Source organism: Cynoglossus semilaevis, chromosome 18 (genome assembly GCF_000523025.1).
Source record: "Cynoglossus semilaevis isolate Cse_v1.0 chromosome 18, Cse_v1.0, whole genome shotgun sequence".
Taxonomy (NCBI): Eukaryota; Metazoa; Chordata; class Actinopteri; order Pleuronectiformes; family Cynoglossidae; genus Cynoglossus; species Cynoglossus semilaevis.
Window position 1 is genome coordinate 7,132,529 of NC_024324.1, and position 23,847 is coordinate 7,156,375.

At 42.3% G+C, this 23,847-nt stretch overlaps 1 protein-coding gene across 1 annotated transcript in view; it reads left to right on the plus strand.

Moving 5' to 3' along the window:
* Nucleotides 1-23,847, plus strand: part of csmd2 (CUB and Sushi multiple domains 2) — a 156,648-nt gene that overhangs the window by 119,857 nt on the left and 12,944 nt on the right. The window contains exons 37-57 of the mRNA XM_008331408.3: nt 139-235; nt 794-898; nt 1,065-1,183; nt 2,768-2,837; nt 3,653-3,769; nt 3,903-4,112; nt 5,337-5,525; nt 7,009-7,186; nt 8,754-8,899; nt 8,990-9,070; nt 9,526-9,639; nt 14,140-14,328; nt 14,903-15,049; nt 17,051-17,239; nt 17,483-17,668; nt 17,796-17,990; nt 18,234-18,407; nt 18,505-18,678; nt 18,780-18,953; nt 22,385-22,573; nt 22,731-22,904. Of these exons, the coding sequence (XP_008329630.1) occupies nt 139-235; nt 794-898; nt 1,065-1,183; nt 2,768-2,837; nt 3,653-3,769; nt 3,903-4,112; nt 5,337-5,525; nt 7,009-7,186; nt 8,754-8,899; nt 8,990-9,070; nt 9,526-9,639; nt 14,140-14,328; nt 14,903-15,049; nt 17,051-17,239; nt 17,483-17,668; nt 17,796-17,990; nt 18,234-18,407; nt 18,505-18,678; nt 18,780-18,953; nt 22,385-22,573; nt 22,731-22,904 (3,217 nt within the window). The remainder of the gene's footprint in view (nt 1-138; nt 236-793; nt 899-1,064; nt 1,184-2,767; nt 2,838-3,652; nt 3,770-3,902; nt 4,113-5,336; nt 5,526-7,008; nt 7,187-8,753; nt 8,900-8,989; nt 9,071-9,525; nt 9,640-14,139; nt 14,329-14,902; nt 15,050-17,050; nt 17,240-17,482; nt 17,669-17,795; nt 17,991-18,233; nt 18,408-18,504; nt 18,679-18,779; nt 18,954-22,384; nt 22,574-22,730; nt 22,905-23,847) is intronic.

Consider the following 23,847-nt stretch of genomic DNA (forward strand, 5'->3'; position numbering starts at 1 on the left):
CTAAGAGAACTTATTTTTCATGAAATCCATATCCCTTGATTATGGTCTTTTTTTCTTTCATTTTTTCACTTTTTGTTCCAATTTTCATTAATTGAGCTTTTTCTCCATCTCTCATTATTTTTCCTTTCTGTTTCTCAGATCCAGGTAATCAGCTTTGTGACGGAGCAGAACTGGGATTCACTGGAAGTTTTCGATGGAGGAGACAACACAGACACCATGCTCGGCAGCTTCTCTGGTACTGCTGTGTTTCCATTTGTTTGTCTGAATATTAATGTTGGGCTTAAAACACCTTTTGAAAAGCCATATACCACATCTGATAAAACCTTGAAATAAAGCCATTATTGACATCTAGTAGCAGGCCACATTTTGAACATTTGTGGGCCATAAGTGGCACCATGGGCCAGAGGTTTGACACAGTTTCTGCCTAGAGTTGAACTGTGTGTGTTTTTGTGGTACCTGTAGAAGAAAAGGAAAACAGGGAAGAGTAGCGTTGCTCTGACGATAGTCAAAGGACAGATGATTAAAAAAGGACTTAACTGAGGGATGGTGCTTTTATTGTTTAAACCGTTTATTTGTAGAAGTAAAAATTATGTCTAGAAACCAATCCTAAAACACTTATGCAGAATCATTAATGCAGATGCACAGGCACACACACACTTACGTCTGCTTTGCCCCAGGCACATAAAAAAAGCACATTATTTTTAGTCGTTTGCCCATAGCTTGTGCACTTCCTTATAGTTGGCCGATGCAGTAGAAGCAATTACTAAACTCAACTATTAATCTTGTCCCCAAGGCACCACCGTTCCAGCACTTCTTAACAGCACCTCCAACCAACTGTACCTCCACTTTTTCTCTGATATTAGCGTTTCTGCAGCAGGATTCAGACTGGAATACAAAAGTAAGTGAAAAAAAACAACACCAAAAAAAAAAAAACATTCCTTCACAGTTTATAAAAACACCCCCAGGGAAGGACTGTTTGTTCTCCACAGTTTTTTTTTTCATTATCATTTCTGATATTTAGTGCAAACTTTTTTTTTTCTTTATTTCCTTTTTTATCTCTGCAGCTGTGACTCTGACCAGCTGTCCAGAGCCTGTGGTTCCAATGAATGGCATTAAAGTGGGCGAACGCCTCCAGATGAATAATGTGGTGTCCTTCCAGTGTGAACCTGGATATACTCTACAGGTGATACTCACACCTGCACATCTCACGCACGATTGACAACGCTGATACCGAAACGTCTCTACCTTTTATTACTGTCGCCATCTTTCTCTAGTCATAATATAATAAAGTAGCAAACAGGCTGAAATAGATGAGTCATACCTAACTCTCCATACAGATGTTTATTCAGTTGTTGGTGCTGTTTCTTCAGCTTCTGTGAACCTAATCCTCTGATGTGTTGAAATCATTGTAAACACATTTGAAAAATGCATTTGAATAATCCTGCTTCAGCAAACGTAAAAGGAATATATGCTGATCTTTTCTGTGTGTTTTTTGTGAAAAAGTATCCCTGTGGCTAAGGTTTAGTGAAGATTTACTGTGATTTATCTTCATCAGCCACCCCAGGATTCATCACTGCATCACTTCACCACCCTAAACTTCCCAAACAGTTAAAAAAAAAAGCCATCTAGAGATTTGCGAGTTGTAGCCACCTTATGTCAGTTAACATGTGTAGGATGCAGCGTCGGTGTTCAGCAACGTCTGAATTCGGCTGGGCTTCCAAAATTGACGGAGCCCTGCGCATCCTCGGCTGCTTCCGCTGTCATCATTTGGGCTGCAGGAGACAGATGGTGACATCTGGGGAACACGTTGGATGCAGCACTTCACACAAATCCTACTTTAACGTCCCCCTTTCCATTTCCACATTACAAAGTCTATCAGAACTGTGTGTTCCCATCAGTGCTCACAGCCTGTCCCCGTGTTGAAACGCCAAGTTTATTTTACATCAGCCCTTTTTCACAGCTGTTTCTCTCTGCATTTTACTATGGTAATAGATACTTGTCCAGCAGCCATAATACCATTTTGGATTCAGAGTAATGGTTTCTAGACGTAATGATCTGCTATCATGGCAGGGCATTTAATAATATTGATCTTCATTACAGATAGGTGAAATTAGTAATTAAACGCCAATACACGTCTGTATGCATCACATAACTTTTACTTTTTTTTTTTACTAATGCATCCTAAATAAAATCCAACTCGAAAAGAGTAAATAAACCAAGTTAACAGACATTACAGTATAATACTTGCAGATTAGAGAAGACTTTTTCACTTAGTTTCCACCTATTAACTTGTCGTTAGTGAGATTCACACCAGATCTTTTGATTTGATATGATACTGATTACTTTTTTGGCTTTTTTTTTTTTTCATTTTGTTTTTTACCCCAATAAAACACATGACAAATACTGGCCAATTCCCAACTTAAATATGTATTGTCATATCAAATGAATCATAACAAATACATTACTGAATTGTAACGCAATGTGACCTTAAAAGTTTAGGTTTAAAAGATGGCAAAGTGACACATGTTCTAAGTAGTATTGATACTCAATCGATACTCATGTGAATATGCTTATATCAATACCACAGAATCGATACTGCCATCACTTCTTTTATTTTGACAGTTAATTTATTTACTATGTTTACGAAGAGACCTTTGTCCAGCTGACATAATCAGAGCGTTGAATTAGAGACAGTGGCCGGAGAGAACAGTAATACATTAATTGGTGTCTTTGTTTTTTTTTCTGTCCTTGTGCTGATGTAATCCAGGGAAAGTCACATATCACCTGTATGCCCGGAACTGTTCGAAGATGGAACTACCCGCCTCCTCTCTGCATCGGTACATTTACTTCTTCCCCTCTCTTTAACCTCTATTCTATGCACACTGAAATATTAATGCCATTGTATTAGCATAAAACATATGATACATGATGATGCCGTGTCGAAATGATCACAGTTTGATTTTTAGGAGAAAAAAAACCCGACTTTCTCTGAGAGCTAAATGAACTGTTTAAGGTCTCTTACTATCCTGCCAGTGAGTGTGTGTGTGTCTGTGTGTGTGTGTGTGCGTGTGTGTGCGTGTCTTCTCTTTGACAAACTGGCTGCACTTATTGGAGCAACCTACTATAGCCTAATTAGTTTCATTCCAGACTGTGATTGGTTAAGACAAGGGAAGATTCATTGTGTTCACGGGCATCAGCAGTTTCCTGATTACCTCAGGCCTTTTCTGCTGCTACAGGGTAACATTTAACCCCTCGTTTATTACTTACAGAAAACACAATAGTACGTTCTCCATGGTTTTCTCTGGTATCTCCTTTGTCTGGTTGGTTTATTAATCTTCTCTCTTAGTCACTTACCTTATACTTATGAACTTGTTTCTGCTCATTGTATTATTTGGAATTTTTTTTTTTTTTCTTTCTCTATATTTTTCAGTGTTCTTTATCCATTTATCGCCCCTTTTTCATCTAATATTAATTAACTGTCCGGTTATTTAGTGAAATGGTATTTGAACAGGCTCTGTAGCAGCTCAATTCGTCCTCAACGACAAAACCAACAGCTGAAACCAGACGTCTCTGTGAAACCAAATCACTAAATCTGTATGAATTAATGTTTGATGACCATTATTAAAAGCTTTGTTTGCCCTTTTTTTTTCAGCGCAATGTGGTGGAATCCACGAGGAGATGGAAGGCATGATCCTGAGTCCCGGTTTCCCTGGGAACTACCCTAGCAACAGTGACTGCACCTGGAGAATCTACCTGCCGGTTGGTTACGGTGAGCATCTGAAGAGTCTCTTCACCCTTTTACATTGCTGCATTGGTAGATGGGGAGAGGTTCAGACTGTTTGTGACAAGACGTGGGCTTTATGTTTTATTATCTATTTTATCTATTATTATCTTTGCATCAGGAGCCCACGTTCAGTTCCTCAACTTTTCCACTGAGGCCAACCACGATTTCCTCGAGATTCGCAATGGGCCCCTTGACACGAGTGCAGTGATCGGGCGGTTCAGTGGTCAGCACGTTCCCACCTCTCTCCTCACGACCTCCCACGAGACCACCGTGTATTTCCACAGTGACCACTCACAGAACAAACCTGGTTTTAGGTTTGAGTACCACGGTGAGAAGCCAAACTTTATACCTTATCAAAACCTCATTTACCAAGACTAAAGCAGGGTGTATCAAACTCGTGGCTCGAGGGCCACTTCCAGTCTGGACAACATCTGGACCATGAATACACATCATAGTTGTTAAATTGTATCCTTGAGGACATTTATTTTATTTTATTTTAATAGCTTTTTTTGTTAATTATTAAATTACTTGGTTGTTTACAAGTGTAGCACGATGCCAACATTTTTATGATAGCAATTTTTTCTTTCTCTATTTTGGTACAAATTCACTAATTAAAACGATTACCTCAGCACTCACATTTAAAAAGCCTAACTTTTTATAATTCTCATTCGTGTCAACTTTTTTACCCGTAATGTTCACTCTATGTATTTTTTAACTCTGCTGTTTTATTGGTGAGTTAGCCCAGGAATCAACTGTGTGAATCTAATCAGCTCACACTGCCCATACTTCCCCCAACATCCATAAATATATAAATGTATAAAATGTTGATCCTTTAAAACAGTGCTCCCCTGTGAGCCAGTAAAAAGCATCAGTGCATATCCATCCAAGGAGTAAATTGCTAATCCACAAATGCAAAATATATATTTGTGATCCAACAAACAAATTGGTCAATTGCATGTTAGTATCGTGAAATTACAGAGTTATTGGTTTATTAGCATATATATTTAGTGGTATACTTATATATGAACACGTCCTTTTGCATATTTAAATTTGGGTTTGCTCAAGCCATCTCTGACGGTGATGAAGAAATGCTTTGATGTACCGATATGATTTTCTTCAGTTGTATTTTTATCTCGCTTCTTCGAGGCTCGCTGCCTGCTCTGCCTCCGCGTCTAATGGAGAAAAGGGTAAAAAAAATAATTTACCTGTGCTTTGTCTGATAATACCGCATCGCCCTGCTCCTCCAGCACAAGTCAGAGCTGTATTCGGCTCATTTTTCTTCTCTGAGAAAGCGAAGGATGTGTGGGAGGATGAGGTGTGGGGAAGGAGAAAAGAAACGCAACAGAACCGTGATGAAGAGAATTGAGGAAAAATTCACTGTCTTATAAAGGAGGACGACACAAGGCTATTGCCTTCAGTCATGTATTTACACAGTAATGAAATGTTCTAATTGTCATAATTGTGCAACAGACATCCTGTGTTTTCCAATTCATGAATAAAAGTATCGTCAGCATCACTGGCAAAGTCATCACTGATTCTTTCCTCCTTGCAGCGTACGAGCTACAGGAGTGCCCCGATCCCGAGCCCTTTCACTACGGGGTGGTGGTGGGCGCCGGCTACAACGTGGGCCAATCCATCTCCTTCGAGTGTCTGCCTGGATACCAGCTAATGGGACATTCCATCCTCACCTGCGAGCATGGCACCACACGCAACTGGGATTATCCGTTCCCTCGCTGTGAAGGTAAAGAACGAGGGTTTGGTGCTAACAACCTGAAACCTCGAACACAAGCAAGTGGCTGAGTGAACCGCCTGGCAACTGCAGGACTGAACTGACCAGGGATATAGCTTCCTGCTCCTGGACACGTTGAGCTATCGCGTCATTAGCGTGAAGTGCAGCCATGGATATAATGATTATCTTTTGTGAATAATGCAATTAATGTTACTTATTACGTCCATTAATGAGGCACACAACTGGAGGAAAATCAATGCAGCGCTAGAAAAGAAAAGAAGACAAATAAAAGATTATTCAAATGGAGCCCAGGTTGGAAAGCAAAGTCAAGGATGCTTTTTGTTTTGCCTCGTCCTTGACCCACATTCTCAAGCGCTAGCTGTCATTCATTCAATCAGGCGGGTGAAATTACACAGGGAGGCGACGGCCATGACAATGGTCCGTTGAATGTGCAAGAAGGTAGATAAGTGGGAGTGAGAGAAGAAACGTACAAGTAGGAAAGCAGCGGTAGGAAATCACCTCTCTCCCTGCAGCACTTTCTCTCTGCAGAGCTGCCAGAGCCCTCCTGAAAAAAACATAACCTTCCTGCAATATTAGAAGTATAAAATAGAATTTTAATATATGAAAGGTCAGGAGTTTTCCCCCCCACAAGCATCTGTATTTTTTCCAAACAATTCCAGCAGTCACAAAAGTTTTCCGTCTTATTGCTTCCTCAGGCAATTTCTGTCCTCTAACCATCAGGTTTATGTATCTCACTTGTTGAGGGCATCACTCAACTCCACAGGGAGCTGAAAGGTTTAATCAATCAGTCCGATCAATGGCTCAATTAACAGGTGTAGCAACTACTCTACAGAGCTACTGGCAGCTGAGTTACAGACACACGGTTGAGCAAATTGACACACGGAGAGAACATGCCTGGTGAGTTTTAAGAGTTCTCCTTAACCCAGAGGCATCTACAGCATCTATCACATCAAGGCATGACTCGATTCGATACTCAGGATCAGTATCGGGGAGTTTGGTTGAAGAAGTGTAAACGGTCAGATGTTGTCAGTTTAGACATGGACGTCTAGTACAGGGTTTACAGGGGTTTTTAAAACCCGTGCTCTTTATTGGTCTGACGTGAACAGTAAATTGTTAACAAACGACCTTGCTCCGACATATGAGAACACACTGTGTTTGTTTCATCTCTGCACACTTACCACCAGTGGGAAAGGACTGAGGCCTTATCTTGGTGAAACACTCTGTCGAATCCCCACTTACTAACAAGCTCTGGTGGCTAATCTTTCGCTCAGACAAGCACCGGGCACTAAACAAAGAGAAAGAGCGAGAGAGACAGAGAGAGAGAGAGGACTCTAAGAAGTAAAATATAAAAATGTAGGATATTTTAGAACAGTCACAGTTCTGCCTTGATTTGCTGCTAATTTACGTATTTGTTCAGTACATACAGTACTTATACTGAATGAACATAAAAACTGCATCTCCTCACCTCCATCAGTGCCCTGCGGCGGAAACATCACGTCTGACAATGGGACCATCTTCTCCCCGGGTTACCCAGAGGAGTATCCAAATTCGGCAGACTGCTCCTGGCTGATCACCGTATCACATGGCTTTGGGATTAAACTCAACTTCACCCTCCTCCAGGTTCATGGCCCTCATGACTTTATCTCTGTTTGGTAAGTAATTTCTGTACCAATCTTACGTACTTGAGATTTTTGAAAACTTTTACAATGAAACGTGCTGTATATTTAGTAAAAAAAAACAACTTTTGTTTTCTGTGGATTTGTGTGGAGATACTACGTTCCTAGTAGGAACATTTGCTTTATTTTTTTGGTAATTATTTGCATTTAATTAAAAAAATCAATGTTGTGTAGTTATTAAATTAATTTGGTAATCATACTAGTACAGTTACTTTATTAATAACGAATTAATTAATGTCAAACACCCATAATCATTCAATAATAATAATAATAATAATAATTTTAATTATTATTTCATTCTCATTATTACAATACTTAATAATTTAATTAATTTTTTGAATTTTTCACTTTTTAAAATTATAACACCTTTAGTTTTGGTTTTAATCTAAGTCTGTTATTACCCTAAAAACTAAGGGCAAAAAAAATAAATGTGAATGAAAAGTGAAAACGTTTCTATAATGTGAACCATTCCTTGACTCAACCGTTCAAACTTTATTCCAAAAAGGTACTACCTTAAACCTTGTTTTTTTTTTTTTTTTTTACTGTATGTGCTGTTATATTTGCTTGTCTGAGGGCTGATGGGTAAAAGCTTGCCTTTATCAACACTTCAGTGCTCTAGCCAGGTCTACCATATGTGTGACAGGAGATTTGCATACACACTGGCTGCCAATCCCAGTTGATCCCCTCTCTCACAGACAAGCTCCAAAGGTCCTGGTGCTCAGTGAGACCGGAAACCCGTTTGCTGGCCAACCTGGATGACCACTATAAAAGTGAACATGGCATGAGGTGACACTTAGGTTTTAGAAATCGGTGTGAATTCTCCTCGTCCTCAGGAGGACATCACGACAGCGAAGCAAAGAAAGGCCATTATCTATTTTCGATGTATTGTTGCTCTTCAGTAAACAGCCTTCACTGTGCTGATCTTTTCCAAACAAGCTCCTGTAGAGCCAAGATGGGGGATTATGACGTTCCCCAGTTTCCAGTTACCACTGCTTTGTATCTATCTACTGAACTACTGATCCAAGGAAATGGGCCCCGTAATGGCAGCTTGGCCGCAGTGCTGTCAGGCAGCGGTCCCTAGCCAGCTGTTTCCAGAGCTGCTTGTAATCGCCCATGCCCAGTCTGACAGCCAAAGACAGATGGTTTTTAAGCTGAATGGTTGTGGCAGGAATCTGGGAGCTGGCTTAATCAGCCGTGCGCACGCCAGGGACTGCCAGGACTGGGCCACAACTTGGGACACTCCCATTGGACGACAGTTAGCAGAACGTATGCAATGCAGACCTGTCATTTCCTGCTTGTCAGTAATTTTTTCTATTATTTCAACAAAGTCCTCCAAAGTAATTGGTCTGGGTGTGAAGTGGGAGCAGATTGGTTACACTCTGCTGTTGGACGCCGCTTGACAATAATCTGGCTCCTTATTGTATGGTTTCCTCATGTGGGAAACAGTGAAGCTCAAGATGCTTCACTGTTAACAACCGCTAAGTGGTCCCCAACGTACATTCAATTTTGTGCCTATACCTAACCAGTGACACATTTTCTTTAGGGATGGTCCACAGGAGACTACCAGGAAACTGGGTGTCTTTACCGATGGGGAGCCCAACGAACCCCCGAGCAGCACGTCCAACCAGGTGCTGGTACGTTTCAGAAGTAACGCTGAGAAAGGCGGACTGTTTCGCATCAATTACCAAGGTATTTATAAATAACCAATGATCAGCTCCTTCTTATTGATGGTAGATTTCTGTGTTTGACTCACTTTAAGTGTTTGTTGTTTCATTATAGCCTACAGGCTGCAGTTCTGCCTCCCTCCACCCATCATTCCTAATGCAGAGATCCTGATGGCAAGCAAAGAGTTCAAAATTGGTAGGTGTCATAGTAAAGGCAAATCCCACCATGTCACTCCTGCCGTGAACAATCGCCACCGTCTCACCCAGTGCGAGCCCGTGGAGTAAAAACCCGAGTGTAATTGAATGATCGAAAAAATCAGAGAAGCCGAAGGGTTGGAGGCAGGTGCTTTCATTCTCACCTGTAGCAGAAAATGGAGATTAATCCTGCTTATCTGTTTATTTGCATACCTCCCTGTCTCATTATCATTCAGAGACACCACGACAATGACACTGACATAGCGTTTCATCTATACGACTCCCGGCAGGGATCCATTATGCAACTCCTCGTCGCTGCTTTTTTTTCTCTTTCTGTCACTGAGGCGCACACTGTATCACGATTTTCCTTCTCCAGACATTTTTGCTTTGTTGCCACCAGCTCTGATTCCTCACCATCTTCTACTTCCCCCACCTTTAATCTCCCTCCCACCACAGGTGATATAGTGCGGTACCGATGTCTTCCGGGATACCAGTTAAATGGAAACAGCATCCTGATCTGCAAGCTGGGAACACACTTGGAGTTTGAGGGCCCTCCGCCTTCATGTGATGGTGAGTGGTCGAATGAGATTTGAGCTGTTTACACTCGTGCAGCAGCAGCAGCAGCAGCAGCAGCAGCAGCTGTAGCTATCCACCAGAAGACCGAGTCCAACCCCAGTTTGATTTGCTGACCACTGTGCGGCTCTACGTGAACAGCTGAGAGATAAGAGGCTAGCTCAGATCTTTTCAGTGGTGATAAAGAGGTAGAGGTCAGTCACTGCTGTTTAGTATTCAACATCTCCTGTGACACTGCAAAAGCAACCAGCAACCTTATAGAATCAGGTCATGTGATTGATTCTAATAATACAGCTTAACCATGCAAAAATATATCTCATCTATTTTCTGATGAGAAGTTATTTATACACCAGTAACTATACAAATAATGACTCATCTCACACATCAGATGTCAGAAACTATTCAGAACCATGAGACACTGCATCTCTGAATCCTGTGGGGCAGTTATTAATACTTTCATCCCAGTTTATTTTTTTACTTGTAAGTGTTTACATTGACCAGATTTATACGAAGCCTCCACTATAACGGCTGTAATCACAGGCACATTTTGCCCTGGATCAGGAGCCATAGAATTGTTAGTGTTTTTGCTTTTGTTTTTGGTGTGGTACTTAATTCCCATGAGGCCGAGGGAGGCTGCCTGCGCCGTCGCTTTCTACATGTCAAGTTATCGTCCTCCCCTGGGATAAGAAGAGTTCAGTGTTCCTAACCCATCGTCATTATACCGTATGTCGTGTACAATACTTTTCCCGTGGGCGAGGATGTGGCTGCGTGAAGGGATTTATGCCTCGAAGTTGTTGAAGTGCCTCCTTTTTATCTCTCTTATATCCTGCTGTTTACGTTGTTGCTTTGTCCTTTTAACTCTGTGGAGTGAGAGGAAAAGTTTTCAAAATCTCAAGAAGCTGCTTTGTTGAAAACTGTACATTTGCCTGTGCTTACATTATGGACACAATGCCATAATTGTAGAATCCAGACAAGTGCTGTGAGTTTTACATTGATAAAAGAAGCACAAAAAAGAGGTCAAGAGAGCAAAGACAATCTTTGACCGTTCTTATTTAGTGGAAAGTCACATGTGTATAAGAACCCACTTGGGTTTTTAATTACAATGTTCACTTTAGTAAGTTATAATTTTTAAATCACTATGTAATATATGAAGGTGGCGGTAAAAGAAAAGTGGTAATTTGACAGTAAAAACCCATTTTTGGACATTGGGTCAGGAGTTACTTAAGGCAGTGGGTGGAACAGAAACTGGAGCTAACTATAAAGATAAAGTAGTATTATGCATTTATTTTCGTTTTGAATTTTCTACATAATTTGAATCCGAAATGCTCTAAATCTGCAGTCTGTATAGGTTCAGGGTTAAAAGGTCAAAGTAAGGCTAAACATTTGAATAAATGAAAAAAGTAATAGTTTCAATGTACAGGTCCGTAAATAAGAAAGTCTGACTTTCTAGTCATTTATTGCTGTGTCCTGTACCTACAGAAACTAGCATTCGCAAATATTAATAAAAAACACCTGCCTGCATTTCTTTTGATATTTTTAAAATATCACCTCAGTGCACAGTTTGCCTTGCTTAGCAAAACTGTTTGCATTTTTTAAAAACATCTCAGTCCCAGTGAGTTACAGTTGGATGCTCCCCGCTCACTGAGTCTGCTCTTGTGGTCTGGCCCCTCCGTTAATTACTCAGCTTATATTTGGAGACCGGGAACAAACAGTTCCAGCATGGTGTACTACTTGCTGTCACCTTTTCCTCAGAGATAAAACGCCAACTTGAGGAAAGAACTTCAGTCAGTAAGGGTTGAAGGATTTAGAATGGAGAAAAGAGGTGGGGGGGGGGGGGGGTGGTCAAGTGAGAGCACAGTAAAGGTACAGATGCCGCTGAGATGGAGGTGATTGGATGGGAGGAGAGGAGGGTCAGAGAAATATGTTGTTTGCTCTTTAAGGCAGGATTTATAACGAAGGAGAAGACAAATGACGCCGGAGTGACTTGTAATCCAGCAGGAAGGATGGCAAATGAGCGAATGTCCAACAGGACGGGGGGAAAGCCGGGGAAAGAGAAAAAGTGAAACAGGTCATTGAAATGCAGGGGACATGCCGGCTGCAGCTGCACCTATCAAATCACCACTTCTTGCCCTGACAGGCATAACCCTCACTCCACGTCAAGCTTCTGCCACCACAAACACACTCCATCTCACACTCGGGGCAGAGACAGCTCCGACAACAACAGTGGTCAGATATGTGTTTGGGTTACTCAGCAGTGGAGGTTGTCAGTGTGATCTTAGCTCCTTTCAGCCAGTTCTGCAGTATCCCCTGCCCCGTGTGTCGGTATCTTCTCTCATCCTCTGCATTCCCACCATCTGCACTCCCTCCCTCTTCTTTCACTTCCCCCTCTGGCCCACTAACGTCAGGCCCTACTCCTTACGTAGCACACACCTTTTTATCTCCTTTATTTTCTTCTTCTCTGTCCTTCTCGCCAACTGCTTCAAAATGCGATGAAATGTATTTTTACACGCTCTACGGCACAGGTGGCTATCTGTGTGTCTAAAAATGGAAGTACAGAAATAGATATAAAAGACACTGCATGTATATATATATCAAAAAAATCACATTCACCCTTGATTCTAATTTAGTCGGGGGGCGTAGTCTCTCAAGTGTTTGACTAAACAGAGGTTGTATTGGATCCCAAACCTGAACTGAGCATGTCAGCATCAGTAAAAGTGCTGCACGAGTTCATCTGTAAAACACAACGTCTACCGATGATTGACATTCTTGGAGTTCATTCCCTGAATGGATTTCTAGTAAATACCTCAATAATCACCTACAACATCCGGTTTTTCAAGACACTGCGAGGCATTTTTCTGGTTGAGTAGAAGGGTTTACCACTCATACCGTATACGTTCATTCTTGTTCTTAAATGCACGTGTCGTGCCCCACATGTGTGTTATGGCGCCTTCACACAGGCAAATTAGAGTAAATTGCTGGAGGTGTGTGTGATGACCTATTATTTCCTGGATAGCTGCGGTGTCTCATTTCTGCCTCCTTGTTTCATTAAAATGAAAAACTCATTTCGAGCTTCTATCGGCGTTTAGCTCACCTTGCATGCCGACGCACCCTTGGCTGAGATGTCAAATTGGTGCCTTTAATGTCCCATTTGTTTACAGCCAAAGTGGAAACGTTTGATAAGCAGCAGCCCACAGATAAGAGCCGTTCTCTTTGCCTTAGCTCTCGTCTCGACGAGCTGAGGGCAGTTATGAAAACACGCCGCAACTCTGAAAGGTCAATAACATCACACATCTCATTATCAGAGAATCGATTGTTTCATTTACTTTTTCTCAAGGCAGGAATTTATTTTACAAGTTTTTTTTTTTTTTAAAGGTTTGTGTGCATCAGCAGAGATGTATGTCATGTCAATATTCTTTGAATTTCCGCATTTGTATTTGCTACTTAGAAAGTCGACATGCCGTCTCGTCAGAGACGACTCATGTGGTTTAGTCAACATCGGGCAAAGGAAACTCTGTTAAAAAGTGTCTGTCCATGCTGTTTAGCAAAAGCCGGCTGTCATAAAGGTTTTTGTTTTTTTTTCCCCTGTGAATTTAATGTCTCTCTCTATGAACTCTCTAGGAGGAGGGTAAGCAAGTCAAGGCAAACACACAGCAGTGTTGACACAAACACAAAAGCCCAGCCATTTACACTTGCATGCAGAAAATAGATCCACGTACACACACGCACACACACACACGCACACACACACACACACACACACACACACACCACATTCCACATAGGAGCCACTGTTAGAATGAAATTCAATATTTCACCTCTGTAATGAAGGTGCCATGAATGCTCAGAGCTTCCTAACCCACGGGGCATCGCGGACTGAACTATTCCAATGGATGTACACGACCACGTATATATATATATATATATATATAACAAGCAAACTGAAAAATATATATTTTACAGATGTACCTCCTTGATGTACAGTCAGTTCTTTATCAGCTGTTTTAAATCCAGTCTTGTGATGCTTCTGCAGCTGTGATGTTGTTGTAGGTCACGTCTTATTTGTATTCACACTGTGTTCACAACCCCCTTTGAGCAGATTAAAATATGTCGACTGCAGGAAACTGCAGCAAAAGTGCAACGTATAAAACAATATAAACCGGCGTAAGAATGATTTTCTGCTTTCAAGTGCTGTCATTCAGCAGTTTTGACGACAAGAATGGAGATGAAAATGTACACTCATTCGCTGGTTCATGACGTATGGTAAACACATTCCTTTCCTGGGCAGACTGGAACTTGGACAGCTGTCTCACTGCATCAGAATGACAATTATCTGAGATATGCTTTTAGTCACATTGAGTTGCCCTCTAACATCTACACGGCCAGAATCAATCCAATTTGTGATCCAAGCTGAGTGGAAGTCTCAAAGGAATAGTGACCAGCTATCACTGTATAAAAAATGAACAAATAAAATAATTTTTTCTCCATTTCCCTCGCCAGTGACTTGCCCAATGAATGAGGTGCTTACAGCATCCACTGGTGTCATCATGAGCCAATCACCAGGCAACGGTTTCCCCCACTTTGAGTCTTGCTCTTGGGTTGTCAAAGTGGAGCCGGGCTTCAACATCACCTTCACTATCGAGCACTTTCAAACCAGTCGACAGTTTGACGAGCTGGAGATCTTCGACGGTGAGTCTGAGTGTGTTTACATCGTCCATTTGTTTGTCCTTCTAACAAGAAGACAACATGATTTAGACTGTAGAATGATATATATACACACACACACATCAAAGTTTTCTGTTCAACAACCTGCTGCATTTTCACAAATGTTGCACAATTATTAGCTAAAATGACCCAATGTGAATGTCCTTATCCTAGCAGTGCATTTTCTAGTAGAAAAACACACATGAACAGCACTTTGCATGTGATTAGAGGCACAGTCAGAAACTCTGCCCCGCCCGTTCGAAGAAAATGGCCGTCGTTTACACTAATGTTGCTGATTAGTGCCTTTTATTTCCTTTCGAGTTGAGAGGACCGACAACTAAGAATTTTTTTATACACTGAGGAGCTGAACAAACAACATGGAATCATTTTACAACATTGCTGATGTATTCTTGAGTAGAAAAAAAAAATTAAGTGCATTGTATTTATAGTAGTTATTTTATCTTTGTGTTATGAAACTACAAAGCGCTGTTGCTTTTTTTAACTCATAACCAGATTCGTTTTTCTTTTTTTTTCTTTTCTTTTTTTGTCTATGTTGCAGGTCCATCCAGACAGAGTCCACTCCTCATCACCCTCAGTGGTAACTACTCCAATCCACTGAGCATCACCAGCTCCAGTAATAAGGTTTACCTGCACTGGTCCTTCGATCACACTACCAGCCACAAAGGCTTCAAGATTCGCTACTCAGGTGAATTCACTCCCACTACCTTTAAGTGCTCTATTCAGTAAACTATTAGTAACCAGCTGATAGTTAACGTGTTAACCAATGCAAATTTGTTTTACTTTATTTCCGTTCCTCCGGTGTCATGATTTCCACTTCAACCAAAGTTATATTTGGTCTTGTTTCTTCTCAGCAAGATCAATGTTTAGGCAGCAAACTGCAGCTGAAACAACTAGAAATATGACCCATCTCCATGACAACCGTGCGGGGGTGGCGAGCATCTGTGGTACAACTTGCTATGCTGCGCAGTCCTGGGAATTAGGGAACGCTGTTTCTAGCAGTTCTCTAATTTTTTTTCTTTCCTTTTCTGTTTAGTCGTGCTCCCATAAAAGATCTGTTTGTACGTGACACCTGCATAACCTGCTGTAAATTATAACTGTGTAAATATTTAAAAGGCTCCCTCCATGCTGTATCAACACCACTCAGCCGGATTGACTAATCATCTTCCTCGGCCTCTCAGCGGAGCGCCGCGTCTCCCAAACCGGATGCGTTGTCATTTCACTGCCCACTTTTTGTCTCCCCCTCTTTCTCCTCTCGTCCCCTACCGTGGTGGAATTTTCCATAGGAGGCAGAGTGACAGACTGACGAAAGTATTCGCAGGCAACACAGAAGTTGCTGCGGTCAGTGTGGAGTTGGCTGGTGGACTGGGACAAAAGGCAAACCAGATGGCACAGGCTGCTCCAGTGTATTCAGCTGTGTTCATCATCCGTCCACCGCCGCTCTCCACGGGCTTCAACGCCATCTTCGACTTTGAGACAACGACCTACGTTCTAGTTTTCATGACTTACTTTTTTTTTTCAAATGATTCCAAATCGTGCCGTTGATTTTCAGGCATTTCATTTCCCTTCCAGTATATTCCCTACCAGTATTCCAGTATCTACCCCAGTGTTGACACCTGACGGTGTAGTCCTGATGACTCTTAACTGCAGGGCAGATTACCGTGACATAACACGTAAACCATAGCAGGCAGAAGAACGGGAGGGTGCAAGGGCAAAAATAATTAACCCGAGACTCGGGGAGGAGGAGGAGTGGCTGTCAGAGACTGACGGAACGTGGAACAAAGCTCCGTCACTGTATTGAACGTCAAGATTTAAACACTGTGTATGTTCTATTTTCTGCCCATTTATCCTTTCGTGACAGCAAAGATGACAACTATTCCACATTGGAATTCCACACCTCACCAAAGCTGGGATAATCTCCACTATACATCATCTTCAAAAAGAAAACCTTGTGCATCTGATTGTCAAATTTCACACAAAGCCGGTTTTATTTGACTCCTCTTCAGCGCAACAAAACGGTCCGATGGCTCCCCTGACAATTTTGAAATAATATTTGTCACAGGAGCAGATTACGTGAGGCGGTGGCCCCTCAAACACTGCGACTGTCTAATACACCTTGCAGTGTGCTCTACGGAATTCAATCAGTCTGTGCTGCTGAACTGAGATCCTCATTCTCCAGGAGGTCAGCGGCAACGCCATATTATCGCACGCTCTGTACCAGTAAAATTTAGGCCAGAAAGTCTTTTTTTGGCAACTGCGGACCTGTTGCTGTCACTATTTCAGATGATGAAGCGTTTCTACAGCTGCCAATTTAGTCAACAAACAAAAACAGATACACATGGCTCCTATTATTCTCCATCCATCACTTTTATCATTCGCCTCAGCTTCCCCCAACAGCCTCTTGTTTTTGCCGTTTATTCGCTTAAATCTACGTTCCTTGTCACACTTTTTTGCCTTTAGAAGTCGGCACAATGTACCGCCGTTATTAAAACATTCTTCTTCACCGCGACAGGTGTAGACGACGGTGGCAGCCGTGATCGGAGGTTCCTCGCTGAAGGAACGCTAATGCTTCACCTCGGGAACAACTTGCATCGCCTTGCGTCATTAATGCTGTTTATACTGTCATGCTCCGTTTTGGATTTTAAACTTATATCTGTACCTGTTCCTGTTTTCCTTTCTTCTCCCACAGCTGCTTACTGCAGCCCCCCTAACAACCCAGTGAACGGCACAGTGCACAGCCTGACGGGCACTAAGCTGGGGAGCAGTCTGCGTTTCAACTGTGACCAGGGTTTTCGGCTTATCGGCCAAAGCACTGCCGCGTGCACCCGGAATTTACAAGGCATCTACCAGTGGAATGCCCCGGTGCCACTCTGTCAAGGTGAGGACTGGTGTAGCACCAGGTCATGGAAGATGATTGGAAGAAGAAGGTTAAAGTGTTGCTAATGCTAATTGTTCATTATAAGAGTTTAGCTGGAAGTCTTAGGAAAAAAAAGACCTTCCTTCACAAAAAATGCTTGCTTAAAGTATTAAAAATATTTGCACCACATCACTGTGCACATGTACATCTACTTTGTGGTTATTCTATTAATTCAACTTACCCACCTCATCGCTCCTCTCCCAGTCATGTCCTGTGGAATGCCGGTGCCTCCAGTCAATGGCAGTATTGTTGGACAGGACTTTTCTCTAGGGGCCAGGGTCACCTACCAGTGTAATCCTGGGTTCCGTATCGCTGGTCCGGTCACGACCACGTTGGCGTGTCAGGAATCTGGTCGGTGGAGTCCCATTGAGGCGCCACCTAGATGTATACGTGAGTATTGTTTCCAGCACTCATGCATTACACATCTAACCTTTGAACCGGGTTTGAGGTTAAATATTAAATTAGCTCGTTTTAACAAAATTCAAATATCGTCTTTGGTTCGGTCTTTTATTTCCAGCTGTGACTTGTCCTGACATCGGCCACTCAGCAGTGGAGCACGGGAGATGGAGACTGATCTACGGGACTCAAAACCAATATGATGCTATTATGATGCTTATATGTGACCCGGGATATTACTACAGGGGTCAAAGGGTCATACGCTGTCAAGCCAACGGAACCTGGAATTACCCAGATCCACGACCAGTCTGTGGAAGTAAGGGAACCCACACATACGGCCGTCTGGTTTTGCCGATTATTTTTAATTTCTATTTGATACAAATATCACTGATATACATTTGGAGTATAGCTGCATCCAAAACTATGTCATCTCCACAGTGAGGCGAATGCATTACAAAACAAGCACGAGTAAATAGAAGCTAACGGAGACAAATTAATATTGATATTTTTTTTGACAGTTTGGGATTGCTGTTTTGTGATTTTATTCTTCCTATTTTAGTTATTTCCTGTGGGGACCTTGGAACGCCACCAAATGGCAACAAGATCGGAACACTGACTGTGCACGAAGCCACTGCCATTTTCTCCTGCAACACAGGTTACACCTTGGTGGGCTCCCGGGTACGAGAGTGTATGTCAAATGGGCTTTGGAGTGGAACACAGGTTCAGTGTCTCGGTGAGGTCCTTCAACTGCAAAAAACTTTACTTCAATTTGAAACTTTCAAATATCAACGTTTAACGTTGACTGTTTACCCTTATACATTTACCCACAGCTGGCCATTGTGGTACACCAGAGCCCATAGTGAACGGACAGATCATTGGAGAGAACTACAACTACAGAGGTAGTGTCGTGTACCAGTGCAACCCAGGGTTTCGTCTCATCGGGGTGTCGGTGCGGATTTGTGAACAGGACCACCGCTGGTCAGGAAACACACCCGTCTGTGTCCGTGAGTAACACACTGTCAGGATTATCATGATGCATGACAGTGTGTATATACAGTACATATATAGAGATATGTTTCTATATATGTTTTTATCCCCTTTTCAGCCATCACATGTGGACATCCCGGTAACCCTACCTTCGGCTTAACTCAAGGAAACCAGTTCAACTTAAACGATGTTGTTCGCTTCGTCTGCAATACCGGATATGTTCTGCAGGGAGCTGTAAAATCTGCCTGCCAGGCCAACGGACAGTGGAGTAACGCTCTCCCCCGGTGTAAAAGTGAGTGTCAAGTTGCTTGTTTTATGACTCTATGACTTGTGGAGAACTTTGTAACTGCGGATGAAATGATCTTGGATTAAGGTTAAAAACAACAACACATTTACTTTACCAGACTTTGTGTTTGATTTTATGTGCCACTGGGTTCTGGAGGCACCGTGTATACAGTCATTTATTTGCGAGAGGCAAGGGTGGATACATGCTGGGTTTTCAATGTCCTCGAAAGAATGTGTGTTGTTTATTGTCATGCTGTAGGGACCGGGAAAAGAGGGAGAGAATTTATTTATTTATTTTATAAAAAAGTTTCTCCTCAACCCCACCAGGATGCAGGCAAAGTTGATGTACTGTAAAAAAAAAAAAAAAAAAAAAAGCAGATACCACAAAAATCTGCAATGGCGGAGCTCTCCATCATCCCAAGGTTAGACAATACAAGATTTTGTCATTTTGCCAGTGCCTTACGCTCTGAGAGTGTTAAAGGAATATTTAAAGGCCATGCATATCACAAGCTTCCTAAGACATAGGGCGTGTTAAAATCCATAGTGGGCAAGATTCCCCCCGTCACAGCTGATAAACCAGCACAGTCAGGGAGGGCCCAAAAATCAGACAGCGGTAGGCAGGTTCAGTGAATCAACTTTAATTAGCAAAACCAAGCACACAGCGAGCGGACGGGCTAGCAAGCAGGTACAAAAAAAAAAAAAAATAATGTCATTGGAAGCAGGTGCAAGGAACCTGGGTTAACACAGTGGAACATTAGCTGACAGTCTGAGGAGGAGGAGGTGGAGGAGCTAACTGGTTGAAGTAGCCTCTGGAAAAATGAGGAAACATGGCAGAGAAGTGGAGGTTAACAGAGAGCCAGGATGTAAGACGTAGCTTGTCCAATGGGAGCAAATATATTAATTAGCATCGTAGCAGTGAGATCACCTGTTACAAACCAACTCTAACTGTATGGTGTTGCATAATCTCTGTTTTTTTTCATGGGTTATCTTTCATCTTCTTTCTGGTTGGGGATCATGGCTAACTGGACATTTTGATTTCAATAGCTCAGCTCTCATTTTACCCCTAATATGCGAAAAGGGTAAAGGAGAGTTCACATGTGGCACATTTTTCGGGCGATCAATAAGCCGTTGGACGGCAACTCTGTCTGTCAGTGACTCAACCATTTTCACAAAGTCTTCTCATTTCCATCTTCCTGCCTGAAGGCACATTTTCTGCTTCTGTTTTATCCTCCCTTTATTTAGCGAGGTATTAAATTACCTGTTGCACTGTACAAAGTCTTACCTTCTGTGACCATAAATGACCCCAATTACAGAGAGCGGAGAGGAATTGTTCGAAACCCTGGAGGAACGTGGAGTTTAAACAAGTAATGTTGGGGGAAATTAAAAAGAATAACAAAGAGAAGTTTGGATTATTTCATTAACGGTGTCTCAAATACACGGTCCGTGGTGTTTTGGGATCATTTTTACAAGTCCTGTTATTTCCTTTTAGGATCACCTGTCTGTCAAGCAACCTGAGTCAGTTAATAACCTTGCTGAGACACCTCAAAATGACTGCAGGATTCTTGGGGGACGTGTTTTCAGTCTGTTGCTGAAATAAGAAGTAACCCAACTAAACTTTATTTGAGAAGAAATTGGTGGTAAAAAAAAAGTACTTTAAGACCCATGTCAAAGGCTGAGGGCAGGAAGGAAAGTGGATTTATGAGATTGTTTTAAACGGGAAACTCATACATGTGGATAAGGAGGTTAAGAATGTCACCGGAATTCTCCTTCACTGGCCAAAAATAACATGTCTGCTACATGCGTAAGCAGGGACTGTTTCACGCAGAGATACACTTTGAATCCCAGCCCTCTAATGGTTACATCATATTAGCGTTGACCTTGTTTTCATGCAGATGCTGTGTGTTTTGTGTGCAGCTCTGTTTGTTTGTTTGGGTACGTGCTGTGTATATAAAAATGTCTTCTCTAATAGGATTTTTTACACCACGCAGGGCAAATTGGATGAGTTGTGCCATATTCCTCTTAACCCAAGTGGAAATCTTAAAGTGCTTTCACATCCGCTTTTTTTCATCTCCCCTCAACCTTGGCTTCTGTTCAACGTGGGATTTTCTTTTGGAGGCAGGAGTCAATCGGACAAATGTAATGTTTCCTTTGGGCTCGATATTAACTGCAGTAAAGTCTATCAATAATGCAAAAGACGGAAGAACATACCTCTAGTCTCAATCACGACAATGGAGCAGTGACATTATCCCTTATTGGATGACTTATTTGTCTTCAATCCTGATTTTGCTACTTGGCAGGAGATTAGGAGGTGAAGGATGTGGCCAGGGTTTAGTGAGAGGAATGACCTGGTCTTTTTTCCCCCCTCTAACACTGACTCTCTTTCCTCCCTTTCTGCTGGAGACGAACATTAACTAGGAGTCCAGTTTTTAGAAAATGGATTCTGACCCTATTTCGCTCGCATTTAGCGGAGTCCTGAGCTCTGGAAGTCAACTACCACAGCAGCCTCACATCAAAATGCGCTTTACATGCTGTGAGTTGTAAATGATGGAACCCCAGGTCAGCTCTCCACAGAGAGGAATAAATTATTAGAAGAATTTAGAGAAGATGAAGCTGAGCCAAAGCACGAGTAACGGCACTTTTAGGCACATTACCATACAACGTGTTCATTATATTTGTAACAAAAGTAAACGCGGAGAGGAGCAGACTAGCAGCACAGACTGGGAAGTAATGGCTATGTGCTTAGTTGCAGACAGTGCTATAGAAGCCATTAGAGATTCAGCATCGCATCACACATTTCTTTTTTTTTTTGCCTTCCACATTACAGAGGAGGATCAAACAAAAGAAAAAACAAACTTTCCTGCTCTGTTGGGGTAATGCAAGGTTTCTGGGTTTGTGTTGCTGCATCTCAGGAACTTGAGATGGATTGATGTCGGTGGCAGTGGCAGCCTGACATTCTGTCATAAATTTTAATATTTTCTGCACCATCAGGGTCTCATCCTCTTGCTCTAACCCCTCCTCCCCTTACTGTCCCTGGCTCCTCTCACATCCTCATTCCCGTCATGCCTAACTCCCTCCATCTGGTGCTAAACTGACATGGTGCCTTTTCTCCTGTGAGCTCTCCATCCATCACCATCCCTGCACCACTGCAGCCAGCAGGAGACTAGCTCTAATGAAGCAAATGTTTATTTCCGGAGGAGTCTGCCTCCTTCTCCATTTAGGCTGGATGGATGGATGCTTGATGAGGGGAAGTAGTAGATTAGAAAAGTATCGGACACAGAGAAAGAGAGAAATCACCGGGTGAACATTTTATCATGTCTAACTAACATCTACGAAATGGACTGAAAATAGTTTGAACATGAAAAAGTAGTTTGAAGTTTGAGTTCAATGAAATGTTCTCCCTGTATCCTCTTCCCTAACGTGTTTTGTTCTCCTCCTCAGTTGTAAACTGCACAGATCCAGGTCATGTGGAGAACAGCGTGAGGCAGGTGCTGTCCAGTGGCCCACATCGCTATAGCTTTCAGACCGCTGTGTCATTCCGCTGCAACCCAGGCTATTACCTGCTCGGCACCAGCTCGATCTCCTGTCAGGGCGACGGCACCTGGGATCGCTCCCTTCCGAAGTGTCTGTGTAAGGACCACATTTTTAACAACATCCCTAAAACCAATGTGATACTTGCAGCTCCAGATTTCTTTGTTAAATTAGGATTAATTGAAGTTTTCCAGCGTGACATTTTCTAGTCCTCACCTGGCAGTTAATGTTTCCTTTGTTCCCCCTGATTGGACAGTGGTGCTGTGTGACCGTCCCAGCATGCCACCTTACACTCAGATATCGGGCGACCGCCGGACAGTAGGTGCAGTCATCCGCTATAGCTGCATCGGTCAGCGTGCCATCGTTGGCAACACGACGCGGATGTGCCAGCTGGATGGCCAGTGGAGCGGCTCACCACCACACTGCTCCGGTATGGAAAACTACCCCCAGATTGACTGACTGACCGTTTGGAACAGTAAAAAAATGAAAATGACCATATTTGGTGAATTGAATTACTTGACAAAATTTTAAAAGCTCTGTAGCATTTCTTCTTAACTGCCTTACTGAATCTTACATCAAATCACATGGTCAATCCTGTGATGCCATGGCAACAAACAAGGAGTTTATATGGAAGCCTTTAGCTGTGGGTGGACCAGTGACTAATCTGAGTGTCTGCTCCAAAGGCCTCAAGGGCAAAAACTGTGTCCCCTATAAAACTGTTTTATCCTCTTCATATTAGAGGGAAGAAGTAGTAGTTTACACCTCAGTGGCATTATGAAGCACTATAAAGACATTGGCCCACAAACTGCTTTTTCTTTTTTTTCTTTTTTTACCTTTACAGTGATTCACTTCAAAGCTCCACGCGTCCCCAGTGACCCTGTTGAGGTTATCCAGATATAAAAAAAATGCATATTCACAAACTCAACACATATTCTCAAAGATGTAACCGGGAGGACACAGAGTCCAACAGGCAGCCACAATCCCATAAGCTTCCTGACAGTAAAATGAAGACACTGACACTTTAATGTCACAATTCATGACAGTCATATAACCAAGGGTTCGCCAGTGTTCTTCCAACGGGCAGTAAACACAACCACTTTATAAAGATTTCCCTGACTTGGTGGTATTGACCAGCTCTTTGTGAAATGAGACGCAACAGCAGCTCATAGCAGTAATAAACGATATTGGATGAGTTTCTGCTGGGAAGTACAGGGGATGTGTGCGTTGTGGACATTTTGTACAGTTGGACGGTAAAAGTAAATATTTTCAAAAAGCCATTAAGTACTAGGGATGGGTCAGACTTCATTTTTCTTTTTTTTTTCATCCAGAACTTTGTGTAGTTTTCCACTTATATGCATGTGCTTGTCCGTCTC